The following is a 27004-nucleotide window of genomic DNA, read 5'->3' as shown; positions in this document are numbered from 1 at the left end:
TGGCCGGGGACTTCAACGCCCCTAACACGGCCTGTGGAAACGTCGTCAGCGGAGCCTAGGGCAAGAACATATTAAACGATGCCGATAAACTTAACCTAACGCTCATCACAAACGACGAATACCCCACAAGAACGGGTAACTCGGTCTACCGCGACACAACGCCAGGTCTCACTTTCGTCCGCAACGTTCCAAACTATCAGTGGAATAACCTCATCGAGGATCTGGGCAGCGATCATCACATTGTTGAGACATCGATTGACACCCCATCCAGAGAACCCAGAAAATTGACGTACGTCGACTGGGACAAGTTCCGCGAGTTCCGACACGAACGCCGAACAGGCAAAGAATCAATGGAACAATGGACGTCGCAACTAAAGGCCGACATTAAGGCGGCCACGAAGGAAATAGAAACAGATCTCCCCGTTCAAAGCATGGACAGCCGAGTGGCTCACATGCTCGAAGCCAAACAATCGCTCACCAGGAGATGGAAAGAACAAAGTCACGATCGACGGCTGAGGAAAAGAATTTTTTCCCTCAACCGGCTGATTGCAGAATATTGCACGCAACTATCTAACCAGCAATGGAACGAGGTGTGCGACGCCGCGGACGGCCGCGTCAACACCGGGACGACGTGGCACCTGCTCAAACACATTTTTTTAGGCCCAGGAATGGCGCTTCTTGAACTGTGCTTCCCTATCGTCCATAGGATTCCTGTGTGGAATGTAAAGAGCAGCACGAGTGGGGCCACAAACACCATGAAGAACACAACGAACCGCGCGTCGAACGACTGGCTGAACGCCGCAACACATCTGTACAACCGAATTAACCTGTACTTGCAATCAAGACTATCCAAGGATAACCATGCTTTGCCTTACCTTTCGCTACGTATATCCTGGCATTGCAATCAAGAACAACCAAGGCTAACCATGCATTGCATTAGCTTTCGCTTCGTATATCCTGGCATAGCCGAGCTAAACCACTGCCATTTTTTTACCTAAACTTCACGAAACGAAAATAAAAACATCTGTCATTGGAACTCTGCCTTGCTTGCAATGAAAGCTTCTGGACACGTGAACAATGGCTAGTAAAAAAAAAACATTTCCACTCAAAAGGTAACGTGGCCGATATCCTTGTGACAGAGTGTTCTCGTGTGCATTACATGGCAAGTATTCTATAGGCGCAGAAATGTATACCGGCCGGCATCTCTTTACTCTATTGTTTTACTGGATCGGTGAGTACAAAGATGTCGCTGCTATTAAAGCTTCGCTGCTGTAGCTTACGAATGTAACGAAGAAAGAATTGCCGGCAAAACTGTTAATATTTCAATGAGGTAAATAGTATTGCTTTCAATTAGATAGCATGCTATTTTTCAATAGCAGTTTGCCTAAATATCTTGAGCAAAACGAATATTATTTTCAGACTGCACGTTCTGGCAGTTCCACCATACATGCGTAAAAAAATGTTCATTTGCTCTACTATATACAGTAACCTAACTAATACGGCAGTCTTCGCCTCAGTCGTTTATTACTTGCCGCAATGTTTTGCTGCTCCAGGCCATTCTCGCAGTATAAATAAAACAAAGTTACTTATAACACTTTTGTACATAAGATGGCACAAGAAATCCGCAGCGAATTCAGAAACACGCAATGTACTTCTCATTTTCATGCAGATTCATGTAGGGCGCTCACTTTTTTTCGTCATTTCATTGTTTTGATAGCGTTCACTTTCGGCGAACAGTTTTTGTTACTTTAGGATAGCGCGTGCCTCGGGCGTCTGAGTTGTATGACAACGATGAGTGGTCTTGGCGCCCTTACGCTTACGTTCCTCTAACATGACTGGGATGGGAAGCTTATTGTGTCAAGGTATTTTCGCGTATTTTTGGTCGTGGTAGCAGGTAGCACTGAATCTGTACAAAGCGAACCACTGTATAACAGAGTACTTACGTTACCTCTACGCGCCTAGGGCGTCTAGCTGTCAGTCGTTACTTGTGGTAAATTTGGGTAATCGACGCGATCCTCTGAGCCGGATTGCGAGACGCTCCAGACTGGAGTTAAAGAAAGCACGTGCCACCCGGACGGCGAGTAAGCTGCCGGAGCAGCGATAGGGAAGGAAGCGAAGGCCGAGGGAAACTTCCATTGATGATGAAGAGCACCTCATTTTATAGTGTAATAGCATCAGGGTGAGCTAAATATAAGCATCACCCAATGGCCTGATTGCTAAAGTTCATTTAGTTGTTTTGCGTGGAGCATGCTTCCTCTCTGGTTTTAGTGCACTAAGAAGCTTGCACGGCTGCAATGCTCGATCGAGTGCATAGTGTAGTTATTGCAACTTAACAGACGTGCAACCAAGCTGCGCAACTTAGAGGATATTGTCCAATGTCACTTCGCAGCGTGAGTTATAAAAATAGTAGCAGGGATATTAGCGAATCGATTTCCAGTGGCAATCTTATCTGCAGGGGGAGACCGTATGTATGGATACGGGATGGAGGGCTATGCATACAAATATTCATGCTGCGCCGTGTTTTTCGGGTCTCTAGCGAAAATGTAGAGCTATTTAGCCAATGTGCGAGTTGTCAAAGTCATTTCACGAGGTTAATCACTACTTCGTGTATTGTGTCTATAGCATGTAGACAGTCTTTCTCAAAGTATGATCATCTGTTATTTTAATGGCCCCCAAGGCTAATTTTTTATGGTTCTCTATGGAGAATCCATTTACGCCATGACGCTCACATAAATTGTCGCCATATCCTCGTCGGTCTGATACAAAGAAAGAGGGGGGGGGGGGGGAGACATGGCAAACGAAGTCTTAAGTTATACTGCTTTCGGAATATAAATTCTTACATGCGACGGACTATATGCTTCTGGCTATTATTTCAAGGAAATTACAACCTTAAGCAATGCCATCCCACGCGCCATGAGAATTCACAGGCACAGACACCCGTCTCTTCTTTCATAATTAGTTCAGAAAATTATAATAGGAGCGAAAGGTTTCCTGCCCTAAAGTATTTCTTTCGTTGCAGGAGCCTTCTACCGAACCGAAGCTCATTACCAGAGCACATTATATTGCCATCGTTTCATCGCGCCTCTAATAGTGAGTATACAAATAAGGTTTTCTGAGCGGCTCCAAAGTTTACGTATGTACGTAATTAGAGGAGACGGATATTTGCAATGCACACAATATGAGGATGTCCCGGTGCTTCATGTTTGGCATAGTAAATCTTAGAGAGCATTCCGTTGGCTCTGTTTCAATAACATGAAAAAACATTATTTACCGCATCGTGCAATTGACGACGTTCTTATTTTTAAAATTTAGGTCAGTGTCAATAAACGTAACATGGGCAAGCTGCACTTCTCATCCCATTATACCTCGAAGAGCTGGGCAAGAAGCTCGGTATATTTGTAATGGTACTTAAAGCGCCCCCCTTCAGACCGAGGCAATTTGTTATGAATGTGCCTGAAGCACAAGTACAGTTGTCTCACTCGGCGCCATGTAGAGAATATACAACAAATTGAATTTTCTATCACTTTACCTGTTTTCAGGCATCAGTCCTCTCTCCGTGTACATTTCCATGTATATGCCTCTCGCCGGAAGGAATTTCAGCAGTGATTATGCTATGGGAGCCCGATGGAACTCCTTGCAGGGTGAGTAAAATGCTCTCACACTATAGCTGCAAACGCATAGTGCACGTTACCCAATGCTGCCGTCGAGAAAAAGCAGTTATAATGAGAAAATGCAGCACGAACGGAACAAAGACAAAGAAAAACGACAGCGTGAGCGCTTATTCAGAACTCGGTATCTTTTTATTCACAGAAAAACTGAGTGTATACAATCTCGGTAGGTAAAGAAAAAAATGCGCACAAAAGCGTAAGGATGTTTACAAATCATTCGTGGACCATGACAAGTTGTGATGAGCTGAAACACATTATCACAAAGGAAATTTTGCGCTTGACTGAAACATCTTGCGCTGTTTATTTTTTTTTTCGATGCGGAACGCCTCAATTTTTGCTGTGTTTGATCGCTGTTTAGCCAACATGGTGACAGCCCAACGCACTGCAGCGTGCTATTAAACTTGAATTAGTGGATACGGTTATTGCATACTCGTGTTCCCTTAGGTGCGCTTTAGTGCATCTACGATTTGGCTGTCATAACTCTTGCCAACCCGCCGTGGTTGCTTAGCCGCTATGATGTTGGGCTGCTGAGCACGAGGTCGCGGGATCGAATCCCGGCCGCGGCGGCCGCCTTTTGCACAAAACCGGAATGCGAAAACACCCGTGTATTTAGAGTTAGGTTCACGTTAAAGAACACCATGTGGTCCTCATTTCTGGAGTCCCCCCATACGACGTGCCTCATAATCAAAAAGGGGTTTGGCATGAAAAACCTCATAATAAAAACAAATACTCTTGAAACATGTAAAGGGGATCTGGTACACAAATGGTGCCATCCGTTAGACCCATTTAGTGACAAGCGTCGCTCCTAAATCTCCGCTTGACCATTCTTTATCTTTCAGCCTACATCTTGATAGTTTTCCGCATAGCCCCGGAAGCATGTCGGGGCTCGGTTAGATTACCCGAACATAATATGGCTCATCATATATTTAGCCTGTGTGATAGCCCTTGATAATATGAAGGCACAGTAAATCAAATGAGTTGCTTCGCCTTTGGACTTTTTAGCAAAATGATTAATTTTTCACTTACCCTGTTTAAGACAGTTTCAGGGTTGGTGGCGTCTGCAATTCCGTGCACCTGTACCCCGAAGCATCTGACATATTCTTAAGCCGAGTACACAGCAGCCTTAAGGAAAATCCGCCAGCTTTGGTAATTAAAGCGCTTCGCTTTGTTGATGACTACCTCGTCGCGTTTTACTACAGTGGTCGAAATCATTACGTCATTATTATTTTGAATGCCTCTCAGGGATCTGGCGCAGGCCGCTGCCACACTTTGCAACTTATAAAAGAGTGCGCTGAGCAGTTTCTTGATATCTGACTTGTGTTTGAGGACTCTTGGGTTCGCTGGTGACATCGCACCAAAAGGAAAAGGTGTCGGTATTTTTTTTTTCGAATCATTGCTGCGTTCTTCAAACAAGACACTGTCACGTAGTAATGTCGGTAAACAACTTATTAGCAATACTGTGAACAACCAAACTAAGTATCATAGGGTGAACCGCTGCCTACAAAAACAGGCTGAACTCAAAGCACAGCGTTAGCGGCGAACACACTCGCAATCGTCGAAATCTTATCAGCGAGTCAAGCGCGTCAGCTTTTATACTTGTGTAATGGAATATTCCAGGGAAGTTGCTCGTGGCCGCGTGTCTTCCAGAAAGTACCACACAATTCCCGTCACGCATAGATGCAATGAGTTTACTCAAGGCACGGTGGCAACAGACAGCAGATACAACCATCGATAACATTCGAGAAACTTCCGACACATGTAGGCACTTCCGGCGCTCATTTGTTAGACGTTGAAGTGCGGTCACCCGATGAAAGATGAACAAGTACACATGGCAATATCGCGTTTTCCTGCTTTCAGCCAGCCCTGTCCGAGTCCTGCCGACACGACCATCCGCAAGATTTCTGGGAGCATATCTACACACTTACAGACGCGTATCCTGAAAGCCTTTCAGTTAGACAACGAGAAAAATTGGTTATGGCGATGAAAAGTCATAAGCAAAGAGGCATTACATTAAAAAAATATCGAAGAAACTTGAGATACATAACATGATTCATTTGAATCACAGGCTTTCACCCGGACTAAATGATTTCCCGAGTCGTTATGGTATTCGGATAACCTTTTCCGTCCTTACCACCTTTTGACGATACGTGTATTGTAGCAAAATTTTCGCTCAGTGCCAATAAAGGGTCAACCTGAGAGTGAGGATTTCGGTATGTTGATTCGCGCCATGTAGGCCCGCAATCGTCGACCAGATCTTGACATGGCAGATAACTTATTGGGGCCAAAGTACTTTATGTGTCTAACACGCGCCTAAGGGAACACAAGTTTCATTAGCAGCATCCACTCATTTCCCTTAGGCCATACAGTGCAGAGCATGTAGCTGCAATCGTGATGTTCGACAACACTATCATTCTAGTTTGGCATTGTAATCAGTCTTCGGGGAAATAATCGAGAAATACCATACCGATATTGAAGGTTCAACATGTGATAGCTAGACTTCAAATACATTTTTGCTGCTAAAGCATCAAATGGTCCCTTGAGCGAAGGAGCCGGAGGCTGTCGTCTGGACAAGCGAAAAACGAACGCGCCTCGTACAGGGAAGCGTACTTAGCCCCTTTCTTTTTAATTGCATCATGGCTGATTTAGCAAGAAGACTGTCATCACAGTTAAAGTTTTCATTGTATGTAGATGATGTGTGTATTGGGACATCTGGGTCTAATGCTCAACTACTTCAGATGGCGTTGCAAGACGGCATAAATATCATTAACCAATTTTTGAGACAGAGAGGAATGGTTCTATCACGCGCAAAAACAGCTGTATTGCCCTTCACTCAGAGGCAGTTAAAAACTTCACCCTTATTCTGGAAGGACACCCTCTAATGATTGTCACAGAGCATCGATTCCTTGGCATAATACTTGATAGGCAGCTATCCTGAACACCCCACATAAAAAACTCGAAAACTAGGTCAATGCCATAGTCAGTGTACTTCGCAGACTCGCAGGCACATCATGGGACGGATCAGTATTGTCCGTGCTGATTGTATAGAATGCATTATTACGACAAAAATTGCGTATTCCGCGCCCATCTTACACGGACTTTCCCACACGTAAGAAGAGCGACTTAAAAGAGTTTTAGCTAGAGGATTACGCATATGACTAGGAGTTCCACGAGCGACTGCTAGCTCTCTTGTAATAGCTGAGGCTCGCCAATCACCAGTTCCAGTTATGCGAAGTACAGAAGCATCCCAACATTATTTTCGTCTCCAAACACAGCATAAAATTCACCCATTGGCTCTAGACATAATGAAACGAGATAAAAGTTAGGTTCATATAGAAATTCGAGGAAATCTTCACATATTGCCAAGAAATGAATTTTGGAACTCAGACGTTGTCCGTAGACAAGATATTCAGAAAAATAGACATGTTCATCCAAGCTGCTCAACAGCTAGCACTTTACGAGATATATATGTGGTATTCAGGATAGACACACGTCTATTCAGTAGGCTCCAGTACATCAACCTCTTCAATTTCATAATTCATTATGCCGCACCTCAACAAACAAGAATCATTTTAAGTTATCTCATGCGACGTCGTACCCAACGGCTGAACTATTCGCAATCCTACGTGCGATAAACTTGATATTGTCAGTACTAGATGCGCAAAAATGGGCAATTTTCAGCGATTCACAGGCGGCTCTAACATCACTCTGCAGTACAAAAGGGAAACCATTCACTTATAGTATAATATACGAGACACTTAAAAACCTCACAAAGGCAAGCGCAGCGAAACATACAATAGCATTTCAGTGGATACCAGGGCATTGTAACATTCCTGGCCACACAGCAGCTGATGAAGCAGCACGACAAGCACACCTCAAAGATGATGTGGTTCCACTCCCAATGTCAAAGAATGAGTTACGCTGCAATATAAGGACAACGTCTTTCAAAATGTGTAGAAACACTTGGTTTGGCCGGAATTCCAAGAGCTCCAACCTATACCATATTGATCCGTTCATTGAATTCAAATCTTCATTATCATTCAACGGAACTATAGAAATCGCTATTCATCGACAAAGGCTAGGTACTGCCTACACAAAGCATTTCTTACACAGAATTGGCCATGCGGAAATCTCCGAATGTGATTGTGCATTTGTAGACGAAAATATATATCACCTCCTTCTAGATTGCCCACGTCATGACACACCAAGATGCCGACTTAAATCAACCCTAATTAAATTAGACAGCAGACCTTTCAGTTTAAAGAAACTTTTGGGTCCTTGGCCAACAACGTCTTTGCAGAAGAGCGCTTTAAGAACACTAAAGACTTCTCTTCAAGACAGCGGCATTGTTGGACATTATTGCCGCTTTTATTGTTCCTTTCATTTCATTGTCGCTGTATATATGCATGCATTTGTGAATTATGTTATGTTGACTGTCTTGTTTTGACTATACGTGATAATGCATTTACACGATGAATGTACCACCCGCTGACTAGAGACTGTGTCACTAGGCGACAGTATCGTTTGTATCTTTGAGACTTTTATCTACATAACTGTGGAGATATTTACCTTGTATATTGTATGTACCACGTATTTATTACGTCATAGTGTTTCTGCGAAAAAGTTGCGTGATAAGTCCTGGTGCTTCTGTGAAAACATTATTTCATATGTAATCTTGAACCCTGTATGTTGTATGATAGAACCATTGAAGAGATAAGGAGTAGCCGGCGCCTTAAATTGTGCGCCAACATCTCCTTATATTATATCAATAAAAAAAAAGTTTAATAATCTTGCAGAACCTATGGTATACATCATCGATAAGGAATTTGCATAACTTCACAAGGCACACGTATAGCATAACCATAAGCTAATCAAAGCATATCCATAAGTTAAACCGTATGCATAACCATACACTAAATCATAACCATGAGCTAAAGCGTAAGCATATCCATAACTTAAACCATAAGGATATCCATAAGTTAAACCTAAGCATATACATAGGCTAAATTGTAAAGCCTAACCATAAGCTAAACCGTAAGCATAACCATAGGCTAAATCATAAAGCATAGCCATAAGCTAAACCATAAGCATCACCGAACCTTTTCACTTCGAGATATCCAGGCTTAACCTTAGCTAAGCCCCAGCCAATTTCTTTAACTCGAAGGGCCGCTCAGCGGCGTTCAATTGCACACTAGTGCTTTGGCATTCACTCATAAGAAGTGCTCAGGCGTCCTCACGTTTTTTAACAAATACCTTTTGTTCTCGACAGCCACGTGTCATGGGGGATTATTTGTCACCGCCCGATTTTAGAGAAGGTGCCAAGAAATCTTTATAGTCATCAAGACTATTAACGGAAACGGCATGACTGATAGTTTAAGCTAAACGAGTTCTCTTCCATAGAACTGGATGGTTTCTCGCCGGGACTTTGTGCGCTTGAAACTATGCGCGTTCTAATTAAGCCAGGTTAAAATAACGCAAGTCGACCACATTATCTTGCGGGGTAAGGCATGCCAAATCGCTGCTGGTTTCTAAATATTTGCCTAATTCTTTGTTGAAGAGAGTTGGATACTGTGCCATCGCTTAACGGCATGCCTAGGCCAGCATCAATGAATTCTGACTTTCAATCATCTTTACTTCAGGCAATCGGGGATGTGGCAAAATAGCACTACATTGGTAATGGACATGTGAAACCTAAAACAGAGCGTCGCGAAATTTCATATCTCACTGCATATTTAATTTTGAATGATGTTTCGACAAGTTGAATGCCACCGTTCTCGTGTATATTAAATTTTATTGGCTATTGCTGCCACAACGCGGACTCGCTGTGAATTAACTTTGAACGAAGTTCTTGAACATCTTCACTTTATGAAAAAAGAAAAGTACGTTTTATATATATATATATATATATATATATATATATATATATATATATATATATATATATATATATATATATATATATATATAGGAACCCTACCCGCCGTGGTTGCTCAGTGGCTATGGTGTTGGGCTGCTGAGCACGAGGTCGCGGTATCGAATCCCGGCCACGGCGGCCGCATTTCGATGGGGGCGAAATGCGAAAACACCCGTGTGCTTAGATTTAGGTGCACGTTAAAGAACCCCAGGTGGTCTAAATTTCCGGAGTCCTCCACTACGGCGTGCCTCATAATCAGAAAGTGGTTTTGGCACGTAAAACCCCAAATAGTAGTAGGAACCCTAGCCGACGATACGCAGCTAACTCCGCCTCTGGCACTGATTGCGCTTGCGCCGCAGTACTTCGCGCGGCGCCCTTCGTGGCGCTCCGTGGAGCTCGGCCAACCGCTCCGTGTTACCGCTAACAGTGGCAACGCCTGTACATTGGCAAACATTGGCTTCGGTGCACGTATCATGGTGGATAAAAAGTAATCTAGATGCTCCCAAAACACGCGTTTCTAACAGACCGTTTTCTTGCAATTTCTTAATACAACTAAAACTTTGGTGCACCTACGCAGCAAAAACAAAAAGGTTTTCTTGGGAAGAGACCGCGAAATAAAATTCAGTATGTCTGGTAACGTAGCAAGGGCTAAAGAAAGTTTCCTTGGCTTCGGAAAGACGTGTGATTTTCGTCAATCACGTGCTAATAAAACAGAGCGCTGAACCATAACCTGATTCGTGTGAACCGTAGGAGGACATTTCTGATGTCCTGCTAAGTTGTTTCTTTCACGTCTAGCGAGTGCGAGAACGGCACGTCATATTTAGCGCAATGTGCATTCAAGTGTTTTGTTTGAGGATTATTCTCTAACCTTGGCCTTCTCAAGCCATTTCAAGGAGGCGTATTAATGCTTTCCGCACTTTCTTCGTTTCTTGTTTCCTGGTCCCGAAGTAATGACAATGTGCAAGCACTAGAAGTTGTTTGCTTGACTTCAAGCTAACAATGACATTTAGTGTTCCACTATTTCTTTATTTTATTTTCATGTGCACCCGCACTTATGCTCTTTTAAGCAATTTCTAAGAATAATTTGGCCATACTGCGGAAGCGAACTCGGGTACCAGAAATCACATGTTTCAGGCCTCTCCACGTGGCCTTCTAGCTAAATATCCATATCCACTTTCTTCTATTCTAACATCTTGACCTCCACTCCCGTTCACCCATCACTCGCTGCTGGCCGCCTTTCAGTTAGGAGTTAATCCAGACAGAGTGCGGCGAGTAGGTATTTCTCTATTTCCTTCTTATTGTATTCATTTCTTAAAAACAAGTAATTATTTCTGCACCACTCTCACGCTTTATCATTATCGCCGATCACTTCACATGGGTGGAAGAGAGACACACAAAAATTGAACATGCTCACATCAGCAGCTGGGTTAAAGGTGTCCTGCAATGAGCCATGATATGCTTGACCAGCGGCCCTGATGACACTGCCTCGTTGCAGAGTTTTTTTGTTACAACTAGTGAAAAATGTAATGTGCACTTTGCCGCGACAGTGCTGCGAAATAAAATCAATGACATCACGCTTTACAAACCTTCTAAGCATCCTAGAACTATGGTCTAGGTGTTGCAACCACTGGAACGACCCATCGCATTCCGAGCACTGTGACCTGCGCACACCCACGTCGCGGAAGCTGTTCTGAACATAAAAGTGACGACACGACGTGTGAGATTACACCGCGCGCCGCCTGATCGCGGAGGCTAAGGTAACGCCATGGGACGTGAGCTCGCTTGGAAACCGTGGCGTGCCAACTTCCGCTAATGCTCTACTGCTGTGGGGTGGCATCGTATGACGTTATGGGAGAGTCTATTGCGCACCATGAAGCCGTGAAAGTTCAAGTAGAAGGCAACTTTCATTTTATATGTTTCTTCAATTTCTTTTGTAACTGAAAACTTGTATTTGTGTGGGTCAATCTTCACAATTCACTTCTCTCTGTGTTCTATCACATGCTGAAAATAGATGTAGCGCTAATATGAAGATCCGAAAACGGTCGTTGCAAGGCCTCTTTATTGCCTAAGCCGCTGGTTCTGAATCGCTTTCTCAAGAAGCTAGAGACTAAAGCGCCGCATCTCGACAGCTGTTACGTCTTCCTAGAAATGTGCCTTGCACAATGCTTATATTCACGATGAATAAAAGCGGTCCTGTCAAGCGCCTTTGCTGAATATTGCCCAAGTTTAGAATAGGAAAACGGTGCATCATTTATCTTATTGGCAAATAAATTTTGCTACGACTGAAGTCTTGTTTGAGGCCTGTAGTTGTATCGGGCTGTAGTTAGTTCATCTCTGTTTGTTCAAAATTTTTAGGGACTTTTAGTATTACATTCATGTTGGCCAATGCAGTGTTTTCGCACTGTTGACTTTTCGGAGTTAAATTGCGCATTCTGAATGGAAGAGAGAGAGGGGGATTTGCATAAAGGTCAGCGTTAAATTAGGTTTGCTTTGTTCTTCCACGCCACGTTAAAGAAAAGTGACGCTAGGGGATGTGCCTGATGATGACGAATATAAGTATTAAATTTAAGAGATTAGTTTACGAATGTGCTGTGACATACCTAAAAGCTGCATAAACTTGGTTGTGAACGCATTTAAGAGAAACAAGCATTAGTAACTAGTGACGTCATTCTGCTTATATTTGAGGCAATGGATAAGCCCTTAATGGATACACGTACGGAGAGAACTTTTTCTGATTAATGAGACATTGTAATTATATACAGGTCTGACTCTTTGCATACTTGAATAAATACTCGTAGTTCACGTGCCCTAGCCTTTTTTAAACTTTGCTTTGCATATTTCTAGGTTGGTCACTGCAAAGGAGGTGCTTGTCTTGAACTTCGGAATTTTTCAAGAGTGAGACTTCACCATCACTCTAGAAAGGAAGAAAGTAACCGTGTCCCTATTGCCAGCTCTCGTGACCGAAATAGTAGCACTTCTGGCATAACTAGCGTCGGCAGCACTAGTACAGCTGTTATCCAAGAGATTGCAACGGCGGAACGTGCTGGCAAACTTTACGTCAATCGAGGAAAAGCCATAGATACAGGCGTTTTCCCCAGCAGTGGAGGCAATGTACCTGAACGAAGTATGAGCAGGTTCCGTGCAAAAAGAGCAGCAAAACACCGAGCAAAGGCACAAGGTGGGCGAAAGAAAAGCAAATTGAACGTCCTGCCATGGTTTTTGCGTAAAAGGCGCAATAATAGCTTAGTTCAGGCTACTAATAATGGAAAAATCAATGACGCCCAAAGTTTAGGAGGAACCAGCGGCAGTGGAGGTGTGGGATATACACCGAGCGCCACTGGTTTTGCCAGCCCGAACGCCTACGCTGGGGCAGGCCCTGGAATTAAGAACGGGTATGGTGGCCACCCTCTTTACGGCAATGGCATGGGACGCCGCAGCCGCTTTAGCTTGCCGCCTGGCGTCGGTCTTATATTAGGCATGACTGCTTTGAATGCCGGTATTCAGATTGCATCCGAAGGCGCAAAGGCGGGTATCAGAAGTCGTGCTAATAAAGCGGCTGGCGTTAGCGGAAGTGCTATCAACACAGGCCCCACCAAAAGCGCAGTAAAATCAGGCGGCATTGATAATCTCGACAGTGATAACACTGTCGCTGGAACAAGTAACAGAGAAACTGATGGTGAAAAGGGTAGAGAGGGTGCGAGCGCTGCCGGTTCCGATGACGTCGATAGAAAGCCTGAAAGCAACAAAGGAAATGAAATGAACTCTAGAGGAAATGACCAGAAAGCACATGTCAGTCCCCATGGTAATGCTGCAAGCACAACCTATGGAAGCAGTACAGGAAGCGTAAGTGGCAGTGGCGATGCGTCAGGCGCTAGCACTGCAGCTACGGGGGCCAATGGCACTGCAGCTACTGACGGAAAGGCTTGCAAGATTGATGCGTCCGGCTCTGCTCGCAGCGAGGAAGGAACTGCTGCTGGTACTAACAGATTCAACACGAGGCCTGGCGTCAGCAATGCAAATGGAAGTAGCTCTAGTAACGAGAACGGTGGTGTCACTGTCCCTGGAAACAGTGATGACACGAAAATCATCCACAAATCGGGGGCCGAATTAGGTGAGTAAACTGGCGCTGAGTGTAACAACAGGCCCGATTCCTCTACTAAAAAAAAACACGTATGCCTCAGTATATTTGCGTTATGCCTTGTATTACTTATTGCTTATCAAATAGCGGTTGTTGATGTCCGCCTACGAAATTCCCTGATATTAATCAATCAATAAAATTAACTCCCAAATTCAGTACATCCGTGTCACATATGGCACAAACTGGCTCCTATTCAGATCATATATCTTTCATAATGAATTACTCGATATAGGAATCACGGGGCATACGGGATTTCTCAGTTGGGATAGATCGTTGAAGCAGCCCCAAAAGTGAGGTCTTTAGCAATTTTATTCGTTACACTTCTATTTGTGATGGAAGCAGCGGTGGTGCAGTGAGCTAACACAACAGTAATGAGAAAGTGGGAGCTGCAAACATGGTGTTATTAGTTTGCAACTATTGGGGCTTATGTTGCCCCACAGCAATGTCAGCCAGCATGCCCGCATACCATTTCTTTAAAGCAGTAATGATACAAGATGTAGAAGTGGAGATAACGCGCAAGACCGATTTATGCGGGCACACACACATCGTCTGCAAAATATCAACGACGAACATAGCTTATAATGCATTCAAAATCAATTTTAAAGTAGGTGCGCGAAGCCAACCGCGAAACGCAGCGCACCCTGCGACATCAACATCAACGAAGGATTGTAAACAACTCAGAAAACGCCACGTCACGAATTTTCGTTGGCTACTGTGCTCATTTCATGTGCTCTTCTTAGTTGCTTGTAGTAGGAGGCTCTCCTTGCTTCTGCAATTGCAGAATTAACCGGCAGTTTGTGTTGTGTTCGCACATTTCTCGCACTATCAGCCCGACTTGCGCTGTACTAACCACGCACGGATTGCAAGCACAGCCGTACAGCACAATGCTGCGTGTATAGTGCGTCATTGAGTCTGCCGAACACATTGAGGGATGAGAATGGCGATGCATCGTTTTCCCCACAATACCCTTTACTGGTAGAAGTGGACAGGCTACTGTTAAAGACCGTGCAGGCCACGACGTTTGACGCCGATTTGTCGTGTCCTACCATTGAACGTGGCTGATGTGAGAGTCTAGAGATTCGTCCTCGCTGTCGTCTGCCGCAGTATTCGAGTTGCTGCTTTCTAGTGGGTCGAATCGAAAGTGATTGGCAAAGTCAAATATGGCGGCGACTCCCGCCTGCAGGAAATCGTTGCCGCTGGACGACGAAAACGACGACGATGATGGCGGCGAAGACATCGCAAAGCACGTGCAGCCGTAGCAGGCGAGGAGGAGGAGGAGGAAAAACTTTATTTGCTCTAATGGTGTAGAAATTAGCGGTGGAAGATGTGGTCGGCCATCTTCACGGTCTTCTTCCCCATCTGCGCAGGGTCGACGCCCCTATTCCAGGGCACCACTGAGGGTGGCTACTCGGCGAGCGTGCCTTACTAGTCCATGCTGGACTTTCGGGTCGCTGCTGGAGAGCACCCTCTCCCACTGCTCCGCACTCGGGTTTTTTATTTGAAGGAATTGCTGATTCTGAACGCATTCCCATGTAACGTGATATAAGGTGGGCTTGGCGCCGTACCAGGGGCAAATGTCTCTATACTGGGTGGGAAACCTCTTGCTTAGTGTGTTTAGGTTTGGATATGTTCCTGTTTCCAGCCTCCTCCAAGAGGTTGCTTCATGCTGATTTAGGCTGTTGTGGGGTGGAGGGTATTTGATTCGGACCCCCTTATAGTAATTCAATATGTCTGAGTAGCTTGGGTTGACTGGTATGGGTTCCTCAGGGTCGGTGCTTGTGGCCACTCGGTTTGTGTGCTCTCGAGCTGCCTTGTCCGCCCTTAGGTTCCCTTCTATTCCAGCGTGTCCCGGTACCCAGAAAATTGTATGCCTGACTTTGTTAGCCCTGCAGGAGCGGAGGATGTGAAGCGCTCTGCGTCCTATTCTGCCGTTCATGTAATTCCGACATGTAGTTTGCGAGTCGGTGAGTATTGTTAAGGACCTTTCGGATCGGTAGCCCTCCACTGCCGCTAGAGCTACGGCTATTTCCTCGAACTGGCAAAGCGAAGCTCGCGCGCCAGCATGCGTGCTGGCGTGCGCGTCAGAGCAAACGTCAGAGGTTTTTGCGATCACCTGCCCAGCTGTGTTTACATTCCTTCTCTGGGACATCCCGTTCCTCTCTGAAATTGAAACGTGGACTGGTCTCTAACAAGGCTCCAAATAATTACCTGTCGCGTTCTGAAGTAAATGAGGTTTCGTGCCGTGATTACAAGGTCATTAGCTACTTATAAAGAAAGAAAAAAACAAGATCGATTTCTTTTGTGTCAGTACTCCTTTAACGTTTCACACCCGGTACTTCCGGGTCATGAACCGCACGCGCGTTATTAGCGTCACATAGCATTCTCAACATAAAGTAGCGAGCGCAGAGTTTTCAAGAAGGGAAATGCAAGCAAGCCAGATGACGAATATTTTTTTGTGGTATAAGATAAGCTCCAAAGGGTGAAAACGTTTTTAAGAGTGAAAGTGAACCGAATCATGGCGTCTCAATGGCAGGCTGATCGCTTGAAGTAAGGCAGCGCGCTAACCTGAACCTTCCCTTCCTTTCTGCAAGCAGGTGCCACAAGGAAAATTGGCCCTGTGAAATATTATCGCTTAGCCCATTTCTTTCAATTATGAGAAAACATATTGGCGAAGAGATGCTATTGCGACTCGGGGTCCAGAACGAGAGAGAAACTCTCGAAGCTGACGAAGAGGAGGCTAAAAGCTTTATGCAACATGTACAGATATAGCAGGTAATAGCATTCAAATAGCGGTAAGGGCGCACCAGACGGAGGGGGCAGCAGGTGCGACTATCTCGGTTTTCACCATGGGCCGGTTCCGCTTAAATTCCTTTGGCCATCCATTGCCAGCAGTAAGGGGGCGGGGCGGGTGCCGACGACACCCGCACATCATTCCCCTTTCGTCTCGGCAGCTGTCTAGGTACGTCGCGCCAACCGATCTCTCAGTTCGACCCAAGGGACGAGGTCGACACTCTCGTGAAACTTTGGAGGTTCGTACACATAGTTGGGCGAGTTGGCTTGACATGACGATGTCAAGGTTGTCACTCGATATTTGAAGCTCAGTACAAAAACAACCACTTCAGAAAAATGAGGCGGTCGGGGGAGGGGGGGGGATGCACCCGTTGCCTCGATGAAACGCACGCCGTGTGGCACAACAGGACTCCCGATGGCAGACGATGCTTCCAGAAGTTCAGCTATCCAACGCAGCCCGGAAGATTTCATGCGCTGGTTGAGCGACGCCGATGATTGACTGAAGGGGTACACTTTTTCTTTCCTCTGGTGGTCGTATCTGCTGCACGGCCCTGATAAGGTCCACTGGAACGACCGAGAATCAACAACGACAAACTACTCCAGCCAACGCCAGTAAGCGTTGAATGTTCTTCAAACAGCCAGACCAAAATTACTGAAAAAAACACTTTCTGGAATCTGGCTACGCAAAAGTAAAAAGGAAAGAAACCAAAAGGTTCGCGGACAAAACGAGACACATATCTGAGAGAAAATTTGAGGTGCAGAGTTTTCCCTAATAGTCAGCGCATGACCATGGTAATCAAATCAGAATTGTTTCGATTGCGATTTTCGATTGCGATGCGGTGAGGTTGGTAATGACCTAGACTGCCAAAAGTGACCTAATTTCGACCAAGAAAGCAATGACGCTAAGGCTGAGCGCTGCTAATCTGTGAGCTTGGGCGCCACTTTGTAAAAGTACGGAATGGCATCCAGCAATTGCAAACGCCAACCGAAATAGCCCTTCGCTTAGTGCAGTTCAAATGCACTCCACAAGACAAGTCCTACATTTTTAAAGTCCAAAAGCGGTCCTACCAAAGTAATAAACAAATACTCAAACTCACGCCAGCGACATCAAAACAAAGGCGAATCAAAATTCTGCACAGACGCTACTAATGCGTACGATACATAAATCAAAGTACAATCAAAGTTAAGCATTTAGGCTCTTCCTAGGCTACATACAAGTAAGTACATCAAAGAAACGCCAACACTGACATTTTCTCTATTCGAGTGTTCAGCAATCAAACCTTAATAAAAAAGATTATCAGTAAACTACAGAATGCCTGTCTCTCACGAAGAGGAAGGACCAGAGCATAAAATAATGCGCACTTCTCGACATCTAAACCCTTTCCCATGCTCAGCACGCGACTCAACTTCATCGCCAAGAAGACTGAAAAATGAATACTAAAATTACAAATAACAGAATGGGCTTTGTAAGTACGGCGTTCTTAATCGCTCAGTTTTCACAAACACACCCTTTTAGGCGGGCTCGAACGGGTCACCCATTCTCTAGTGGAAGCGTTGTCCGATCGCGAAACCAGAACACAACCGATTCCCCCAAAGCACCTCCGACTTTCGACCAGGGGCCTCCAAGTAGAGGAAGAGCGGCGCGTTCGCAGACCCGCGTGCACGCAGTGCCTTTGTCCGCTAGGCAGTCGTCTTTCTTTTCCCCAGGAAAGGAGCGGCCATCGAAGCAGACTTTAGAGCATACCCGACGCTTCGATACGTTCCACTGCTCATAATGCCTTGACACCACTGAGAATACGCGTCATTTCCGGCGTCTGAATTTTTGGAAAACCGTTTTCCCGACGCGCGTCAAGCCTATTCTATATTTGGACAACCACCTAAGCTCCGGATTTAGTCCACTAGGCTTTTTCCTAACTTATCGGTGGTTGGTGCGCTTGACCCGGCTCGTATTGCCACCCGAGTCCATCTTTCTCGGCTTCCGCTTTCGTCGTTTGCCCTCCGCGCGGCTGGCAAAGCTTGCGGTCTTGGCACTCGTACTCACGGTACGCTGCCTTCTCGCTGCAACGATACCGCTCCGTGCGGCGAAACCAAGCTATGCTCGTGGTCGTCGCTAGATGTCGATGTCACTGACAGAACATGACTGCATACGATGCCCTCTGAGCTACCCGGCTCACCCTACGGTCCCTCTTCAACAGGCTTAGCCTTGTCGCCATCACCTCGGCTTTCGCACTCGGCATGACTTACAGCATCCAAATGCCTCAACAAATCTATCTTTGCCTCATTTTAGTCGCGATTCTCCTCATCAAGCAGGTGTTCCAAAACACACGCGAGATTACAAGGGAGAAAGAGGATCAGCCGCTCGGCCCAGAGGTCCCGGTTGACATCTTCTCGGCAAACTTTCCAGAAGCCGGCAAGAAAAGCAACAAATCTCTCGCCTGAGTAGAAATTGTGCAGATGGTGTCGTGCTGTGCGCCATATCCATGTTTCAATTTCTCGACTGCGCTGATAGACACGCAGTGTGGCACAACCATGCATAGCTTATTCAGCGGGTGCGGCAATAGCCACTTGGGGCGGTGATTTATTACCACAGTGTTTCCATGATTACCCACAACATGCGCAGCCTACCGATTCATTCGCAAATACTTCAAAATGCAATCCTACATGCACATATACTCTCATGAAACTTGCGTTGAGATATAAATACGATTGAAGATCAACAATCATGCATGCATACTTGACGTCATGTTCCGCTGTCCATGATTCGCTGACGCGACAAGCACGCATGTCAAAATTGAGGTAATTCTTTGAAAAACCCTTTAGTACTTCAAACAGTCGCGAGGTTAATCGCAGTTACCAGTGTCTAGACGAAAATTACTGCTGGCAGCACTTTTAACCTCCAGCCCCGCCCAGTGGATAATCGGAAGAACAAATATGACAGCCGGCGTTAGGCTAAGGCTATTTACAAAGTTATTACCTTCGACAAAGTAGGTAGTGTTGACTTCTTTTTTAGAGAGCCTTTAATACTCGTTCTTGACATCAAAGCACCCACGGTGCAGAAATCAGTGTGAGAGTAGAGGCGAATTACCGCGACTGCCCCTACTTCACATGTGCACTTTGTAACACAGGTAAATTTTGGGCAACAGAAGCATTGACGCTGCATTGAAAGCGAGACAAATCCCAGCTAAAGCAGCGGTAGTTTTTGTCAGTCGTAGCAGCCATGACAGGGAAAGCTGTCGCCAAGCTATAATGCAGAAATTGACGACATTGTTACAATTCTAGTGGAGTTATACTTCAAGTGCGATGTGGCCCGTGTTTATCTTCTGTAGGTTTCCAAACAGCATATGTGTGTTGCCAAAATTATATAAACAAACAATTTTCCCTCTCATGCTACCCTTAGAAATGTGCACATAGCGTCATATACATATAGAGCTTAGGTGCCCAATATGCAGTTTGAGCATTACGATCTGTGAGAGTTTCAGACTTGCTTTGAGGACAGGGCGACTTCTTGATACTACGCCCGAGTAATGGTTGGCTTCAATTCTGCAATTGCAAGATCTCCCCGAAGTTCACTAATGAAAAATTACGGAGATACCATACGCATTGTCGAAATCTATGTTATGCAAAGTATTTTGCAGTTAACTGGCTGTCTATCACTGTTTCAGATCCTGCAAAACATCCTCAGACGGTGACGCAGATCCATGTAGGGCGATCAACTGTGTCCGTGACGATAACGTCGAGCTGATGGCACCATTTTGACGGAGACGGTGGCCTGACGAGTGATTTATTGTACTTGGCATGGTAAAACTTTAGTGAAGTCCTGCAGATCGTAAGTCTTCACGAAGCGGGCTGCTCCCACGTGGGAACTGGATGGCCGAGCCTCTCGGTCGCATCGTGGGCCTGCTGGACAGCCCAGAGTTGGTCAGCCAGAAGAGGGTTGCGGAGAACCGCCTCCCATCTGGCGGAGCTGTTAGCGATGATAGAGCGTGACCGGGCATACCGCCAGGGCATGTGGTCTAACGTGGCTATTTTTCCACAATCGTGGCAGGTAGCATTGATTTAAGTATCCGGATAGAAAAAGTGACGGATTGGGATAGGTATTCGTTCGTAGTAGATGGAGCGTTAATGCTTGAGCTCTATTGAGGTGCGGATGAGGAACACATAGGTTCTCCGGCTGAGATAGTAGTGTTTAGCAATCTCGTTGTAGGTGGAGGACGTGTACCTGTTCTCTGGGGAGTCGGCTTCCAATTGGTGGAGTGAAGCGGTAGGCAAGTTCACACACAGCCCCGTGAGCCTACTCGTTCAGGTTGGGAGGAGCACCCTTCATCTGAGCCTAGTGTGCGGGAAACCAACAAATGAAGTGGTGCGTGATTGCCTTGCCCCCAATAAGTCTGCGGGCCTGTTTGGAAATGGTGCCTTTTTCAAATTCTCTTACTGCAGATCTTGAATCAATATAGTATACATCCCGTGAGCTATCCAGCAGGGCTAGTGCAATAGCCATTTGTTAAGCTATTTCGGAGTCCCTCGTCCGAACCGAGGCAGCATTGGTGATTCCTTGCCGACCATCAACAGTGACGATGGACGATAAAAAATACATGTTCTATTAAGACATGCGGCCATTCCATAGGGCGTGCATTGGCACGGTTGTGTAATGTGAGATACCGTTCTAAAGCGCTAGCAGTCAAAGGAAGGATGAGAGAAAACTGGTGCACCCTCGTATGTGGTTGGCAAATAGTTACTATGTGAGGTGGCAATTCAACCACCTCAAAGCGCTAGCTTGTGTCAAGAAGTTGCGTTAGTTAGTAGAACCACATCCAACACGCTATCAGCGTGACTAAAAACACACTACCGCGTCCCCATGATGAGGATCCCAAGACAGACAGACAGACAGACCGACAGACAGACAGACAGACAGACAGACAGACAGACAGACAGACAGACAGACAGACAGACAGACAGACAGACAGACAGACAGACAGACAGACAGACAGACAGACAGACAGACAGACAGACGGACGGACGGAAGGACGGACGGACGGACGGACGGACGGACGGACGGACGGACGGACGGACGGACGGACGGACGGACAGACAGACAGACAGACAGACGGACGGACGGACAGACAGACAGACAGACAGACAGACAGACAGACAGACAGACAGACAGACAGACAGACAGACAGACAGACAGACGGACGGACGGACGGACGGACGGACGGACGGACGGACAGACAGACAGACAGACAGACAGACAGACAGACAGACAGACAGACAGACGCACACACACACACACTAACAGACAGAGAGACAGACAACCCGCTGTGGTTGCTCAGTGGCTATGGCATTAGGCTGCCGAGCACGAGAACGCGGGATCGAATCCCGGCCACGGCGGCCACATTTCGATGGGAGCGAAATGCAAAAATACCTGTGGTGCTTAGATTTAGGTGCACGTCAAAGAACCCCAGGTGCTCGAAATTTCCGGAGTCCTCCACTATGGCGTGCCTCATAATCAGAAAATGGTTTTGGCACGTAAAACCCCATGAAAAAGATAGACAGACAGACAACGAACTTTATTTGATCCTGAGGAGCTACAGGACAGTCTAGCAGGAGGCCATTGTAGCCGCTGGCCACGCCCACGCAGATGACAGAACGCCCTGATGCTCCGCTCTTTCCTGGCCCCTCTGGATAGCCTGGGCTTGCTTTCGGAGTACCGTGCTTGTGATGGCCTACTCCCCACTCGGCTTCGCTGGAGAGAAGGACCACAAAAGCTCCTTTTATTTCTACACCACTCCCTCTGTTCGCGTAAAGATGCAGCGCATCATTTATATCATTTCTGTGCCCTTTGCAAATCCCCTTTTCGAAACACATTTGTATCTGTAATTTGGTTTTAGAAAGCGCACAAGCAGAGCACTGTCATGCACAGGTCAATCAGAAAACCACAGTCTGCGAAGAGTTTTCATACGTCTTCGATTATCTGAATATCGAGCAGCCACAGAACTAGAAATTGACATGCCCTCATTTAGGGTTACTATCCATCCTAGATTGGCTGGGTTGCCCATCGCGTCTGTTGCCACCAAAGATGGGGGTAGCGGACACATAGTCAGGATATTCAGTATGAGCCTCCTGCGAAGTAGCCGAGTATGTTGATTTGTATGGTGAATTTACGCTGTGCGAATCATTCAAAGAGGTGAGCTCTGGAGTAAGTGATGTGAACAGGAAAATGCCACTTGCAAGAAAATGTCGGCGATACCTTACAAGGACAACTTTCGATTTCTGGGACATTTAAGAGCGTTGCACTTGAGCAGGACTCGAAACTGTAGCCGGCACCTTGACGGGCTGCACCAATACTTCAGCAGTAAGTGCATGAATTGGGGGAGACACCATTCGAAAATGGGAGAAATGCACCCTTAGACAACATTTCCAAATAATAGCGAAATTTGCTATTTAAAAAGGCATCGTGTAAATATGTTTTTCATCAATTTGGTTCACTATTTTCCGAGGCATGGCAGGCAATGAAATACCGTATTCACTTTACGTGAACGTACTGTTCTTTTAAATAAATTTGTTTAAAATTTTAAAAATTGTTCTCCATGAGGAAGTATACCCCCCTCAATCATCAGCTTTAGAGCCATCTCTCAACCTAGAACTTCATGCTCCAACTCGAGCATCAAATCTTCGATGACAAATGCCGATACACAAAGGCGATCTTGTGTCTCGGTCTCCAGCGCGCCATCGATAATGTCTCGCACTTTACCACCTCGAACGCATCTCCCGCCTCAACCTTGGCGAGCACACCTAGAACTACATGCGAGACTTTCTATACACCCGACGGGAGTTTCTCTCGGTTAGAGATAATCAATCGGAGAAATTATCTCGGATGCGCGGCAACCCCACACGGCTCTGTCATTTCCCCAATGCTGTTCAATTTGGTCATGCTCGGATTAGCACAGGAACTACAGAAGCTCAACGGCATAGAACACACCATCTATGCCGACACATTTCCATCTGGACAACAACGGGCAGAGATGGGCAAATCGAAACGGCTCTGCAAGACGCAAGCAATGCCGTCAAAAATTATCTCCAAGGCACAGGACTTCGATGTTCCTCGACAAGTCAGAGCTCCTCCTACACCGCCCCACGCTCCGTGGATGCCGACCACTAGGGTCTACGCACAAGCGCCACTATGAGGAAATCCATCGCCACATGAAGGATGGTGGAATCATACCCGTCGTCTCCACCATCCGGATCCTCGGCATGACCATCAAAAGCAACAGCGCCAACTCAACAGCTATGTCCAAGATCCTCCGAGAGACGGCAAATACGTTGCGGCTGCTGAAACGGCCGACCATCCGGCAACAGGGCATGAAGAAAGAAAGCCTCATCCGCCTTGTTCCCTCGTTCGTCATCTGTCACATCACGTACGTCGCCGCCTTCCATAATTGGTACAAAGCAGAGCAGACTAAATTGGCCATAACTATACGCGGCGCCTACAAGCTAGCCTTAGGGCTGCCAAATTACACCAGAACGGAACTTCTACTCTAGTTAGGACTCCATATCACCTTCGACGAATTAATCGAAGCACAGAGTCGGTCTCATCCGCAGCGTCTCACCCTGACAGAAACGGGCCATCACATTCTAACTAAACTCGGCATCACCTACCACCGTCAACATGGAGACAAATACCCAATTCCACGCGACGTACAGACTTCGCTAGATGCCGACACTATCCCTAAAATCATGCACCCGGACTACAATAAAGAACGTCGGAAGGCAAGGGCGGCTTCCCTCATTAAAGCCTATGGTGACACCACGGGCGTCACCTTCGTCGGCGCAGCTGACGAAGGTGACGGGCCCCGCTTCGCCGTGGCTACCACAGTATGCGGCTCGCTCAAGCATGCCGCCAGCGTCGTGACCCAAACCGCGAGACGACCGAGGAAGTGGCCATCGCCCTGGCCACCCTCGATCCGGACCGCCACAAAATCGTGAACGATTACCGCACGGCCATAAGCAATTACACCAAAATTCGTATTTCACAACAAGCCCTGCACATCCTACACCAAGCCCATCGCTCACACGAAACCCAAATCACTCGACGACGTACATGCGCACCTCACCAACCTCAACGAGCTCGCTCACTTCATAGCATGAGGCCTTGTCAACCATGCTGGAGACAGCGCAGGTGCACCCACCGAACGCGATCGCCTCCCCAGCTACAACAACCTTACGAAATCATTCTATCTCGAAAGAAGAACCTTACCATGCATCCCTCATCAGAAAATAAACAGAGCATACGCAACCACCCTTCGCATGTTACAGACAACATGTACAACTCACTAAAACGTTGCCATAGGACCCAACCAGACATCTACCCTGACTTGCAAGATGTGTAAGACTCAGGCAGCATCGCTTCCCCACATGCAACGGGGATGTAAACACTAATATCAGACAAACAATACTGTGACCCTCTCGTCGAAATGGGACGCCAACCACCGCAGCTCCCACCTCCACGACCAACTCTGGGCTACCCAGCAAGCCTGCGAGACGGATAAAAGGCATTACCTCGACGTCCCCACGTGGGAGGCGTAGGCCCAGCCAACTAAACTGTTCGTTTCAATAAAAGTTTGTTCATCCTGCTCCTTCCTCATAAGGAAGTAATCAACATTTCGGTTTCATTAAAATATGTTTGTTAGCAGACAACCGTTTACCAGGCTTTCCGTTGTGTTTACTGTTTTCAGTAGTTTACTTGACGTGACGGTTGCATGAAGTTTGCATGACAATGTCGCACCGCAACGAAATAAAAAGATACACACAGACATATAGCAGAGAGATGAAAAGCACCGATTATACTGGCGATGTGCATCTTGTCACTATATCCAGTAGTTACAGCTGCGACTTTTTCGTTCCTTTCACGAAACAATTCGTAACAATTATTGCTGTAGAAACTCCTCCCTCCACTTTTAAGCTTAGCATATCTTGTTTATTTACCCCGTAGGACTTGGTTTTGTAAGCGTACAGAATCAAGACGAACATGCTGTGGAGCACAAAGAAATATCAAATCTGCAATTGGTTGTCCGGAGGACAACACATACGACCCGAACGAAATAATTAATACTTTTGAGAATGCCCACAAACTTGCTCCTGCTCGTATGGCCATCCGCAATGTAAAATAGTTCTCAAGTTTGTTAAGAACTGGCCCTAACTGCGCATAAATAATTGTGTTCAATATTGCTCTCTGGGTGTAGGCAACTGAAATACAGTAGCAACCTTGTTTTGCTTTGGTGTGCTGAATATTATACTACCATTCAGACATAATTAACACTGCCTGAAGAATTATCTTCGATGGTAAATAGATGCATGGCCTGGTGCTTGCCTTTTATAACAGCGGAGCTGTTCAAAGTGGAGCCTTCGGCGTCCGGTGTCACGCAAGGGGGCAGTATATATATGTATATATATATATATATATATATATATATATATATATATATATATATATATATATATATATATATATATATATATATATATATATATATATATATATATATATATATATATATATAACTTGTCCAACAAGGGCTCAACATTATTGAGCCCGAGAAAGATGCGAGGACCCTCGGCATAGTCCTCGCTGATGATGCGCCCATACGCGCGATGAAGGTGAAGGGCACACACATGCCTATCATAATATACAGATGATGAATAAGTGCACAATAAACTCCAGATTTCGCTCGAGAGCGGCAGCGCCGACGTCGCGCAAATCCCGAGCTTCGAGAGCGAGAAGCGCAAGCCAAGCGCCAGCGGAGGGAAGTCGCCACCATCGCGGATCCAAAACGGCAAGCGCAAGCCAAGCGCCGATGGTGGCAAGCCGACCCCCCCTTTCAAGAGAAGGCAACCCTAGCCAAGCGCACGCAGAAGCAAGATAAGTCTTAACTTCGAGAATAAGAGGCGGAGCAGAGACGTCGACACAGAGATTCCTCCCCAGGAGGGTGCGGATGGACTGTTCAAAAGAGAATCCCTCGACCGTGATTGTGGCCACCGCTGCAAGGTGTGTTAGACTGTGGGTTGACCACAAGCTCACGCTACTGAAGAGTGCGCGCATTCCGGAACCGAAGCTCGAATCTAGGAAAACAACAACAACCAGACTAAGGACGGTCACGAAAATCGCGCTATACACGAGTTCAAACTTGAGAAAACGACAACCAGCTTCGGTGTTTTGACAGCTTTCACTGCATGGAACTGGTTTTACTTTTTTCTTTCTCTCTGTGTTAGTTTTCTTCTGGTCATATTTCCTTGCATAGTATTCATTATAAGAAATGGTGTATGTACAGGAACAAGCGCGCAACATTAGTTGGACGGATGGATGTTATGGATGGATGGATGGATGGATGGATGGATGGATGGATGGATGGATGGATGGATGGATGGATGGATGGATGGATGGATGGATGGATGGATGGATGGATGGATGGATGGATGGATGGATGGATGGACGGACGGATG

General features: G+C 46.1%; 1 protein-coding gene across 2 annotated transcripts; it reads left to right on the top strand.

Moving 5' to 3' along the window:
• Positions 1 to 1155: 1155 nt before the first annotated feature.
• On the top strand, positions 1156 to 25200 carry LOC135901829 (probable GH family 25 lysozyme 3). 2 transcript variants are annotated; one of them, XM_065431677.1, is made up of 5 exons: positions 1156 to 1231; positions 3020 to 3090; positions 3540 to 3641; positions 12424 to 13690; positions 20170 to 25200. In XM_065431677.1, exons 1-5 carry the CDS (start codon positions 1186 to 1188, stop codon positions 20247 to 20249), a joined length of 1566 nt encoding a protein of 521 aa, XP_065287749.1. In that variant the 5' UTR covers positions 1156 to 1185; the 3' UTR covers positions 20250 to 25200. The 2 variants fall into 2 exon arrangements, with proteins under 2 accessions (XP_065287749.1, XP_070389703.1); XM_070533602.1 differs by lacking the exons at positions 1156 to 1231; positions 12424 to 13690 and adding an exon at positions 1234 to 1330.
• The last annotated feature ends 1804 nt before the right edge of the window (positions 25201 to 27004 follow it).

The sequence above is a fragment of the Dermacentor albipictus genome, chromosome 2 (assembly GCF_038994185.2).
Source record: "Dermacentor albipictus isolate Rhodes 1998 colony chromosome 2, USDA_Dalb.pri_finalv2, whole genome shotgun sequence".
Classification (NCBI taxonomy): domain Eukaryota; kingdom Metazoa; phylum Arthropoda; class Arachnida; order Ixodida; family Ixodidae; genus Dermacentor; species Dermacentor albipictus.
This window is presented reverse-complemented; position numbering and strand designations above follow the sequence as displayed.

What these genes read in the sequence shown, in the direction of transcription:
- LOC135901829 (XM_065431677.1), top strand. Translation starts at nt 1,186, where the DNA reads ATGTATACCGGCCGGCATCTCTTTACTCTATTGTTTTACTGGATCG. An exon ending in CCGATGGAACTCCTTGCAGG is followed by an intron (nt 3,642 to 12,423) that starts GTGAGTAAAATG and finishes GCATATTTCTAG; the next exon opens with GTTGGTCACTGCAAAGGAGG. An exon ending in CAAATCGGGGGCCGAATTAG is followed by an intron (nt 13,691 to 20,169) that starts GTGAGTAAACTG and finishes TCACTGTTTCAG; the next exon opens with ATCCTGCAAAACATCCTCAG.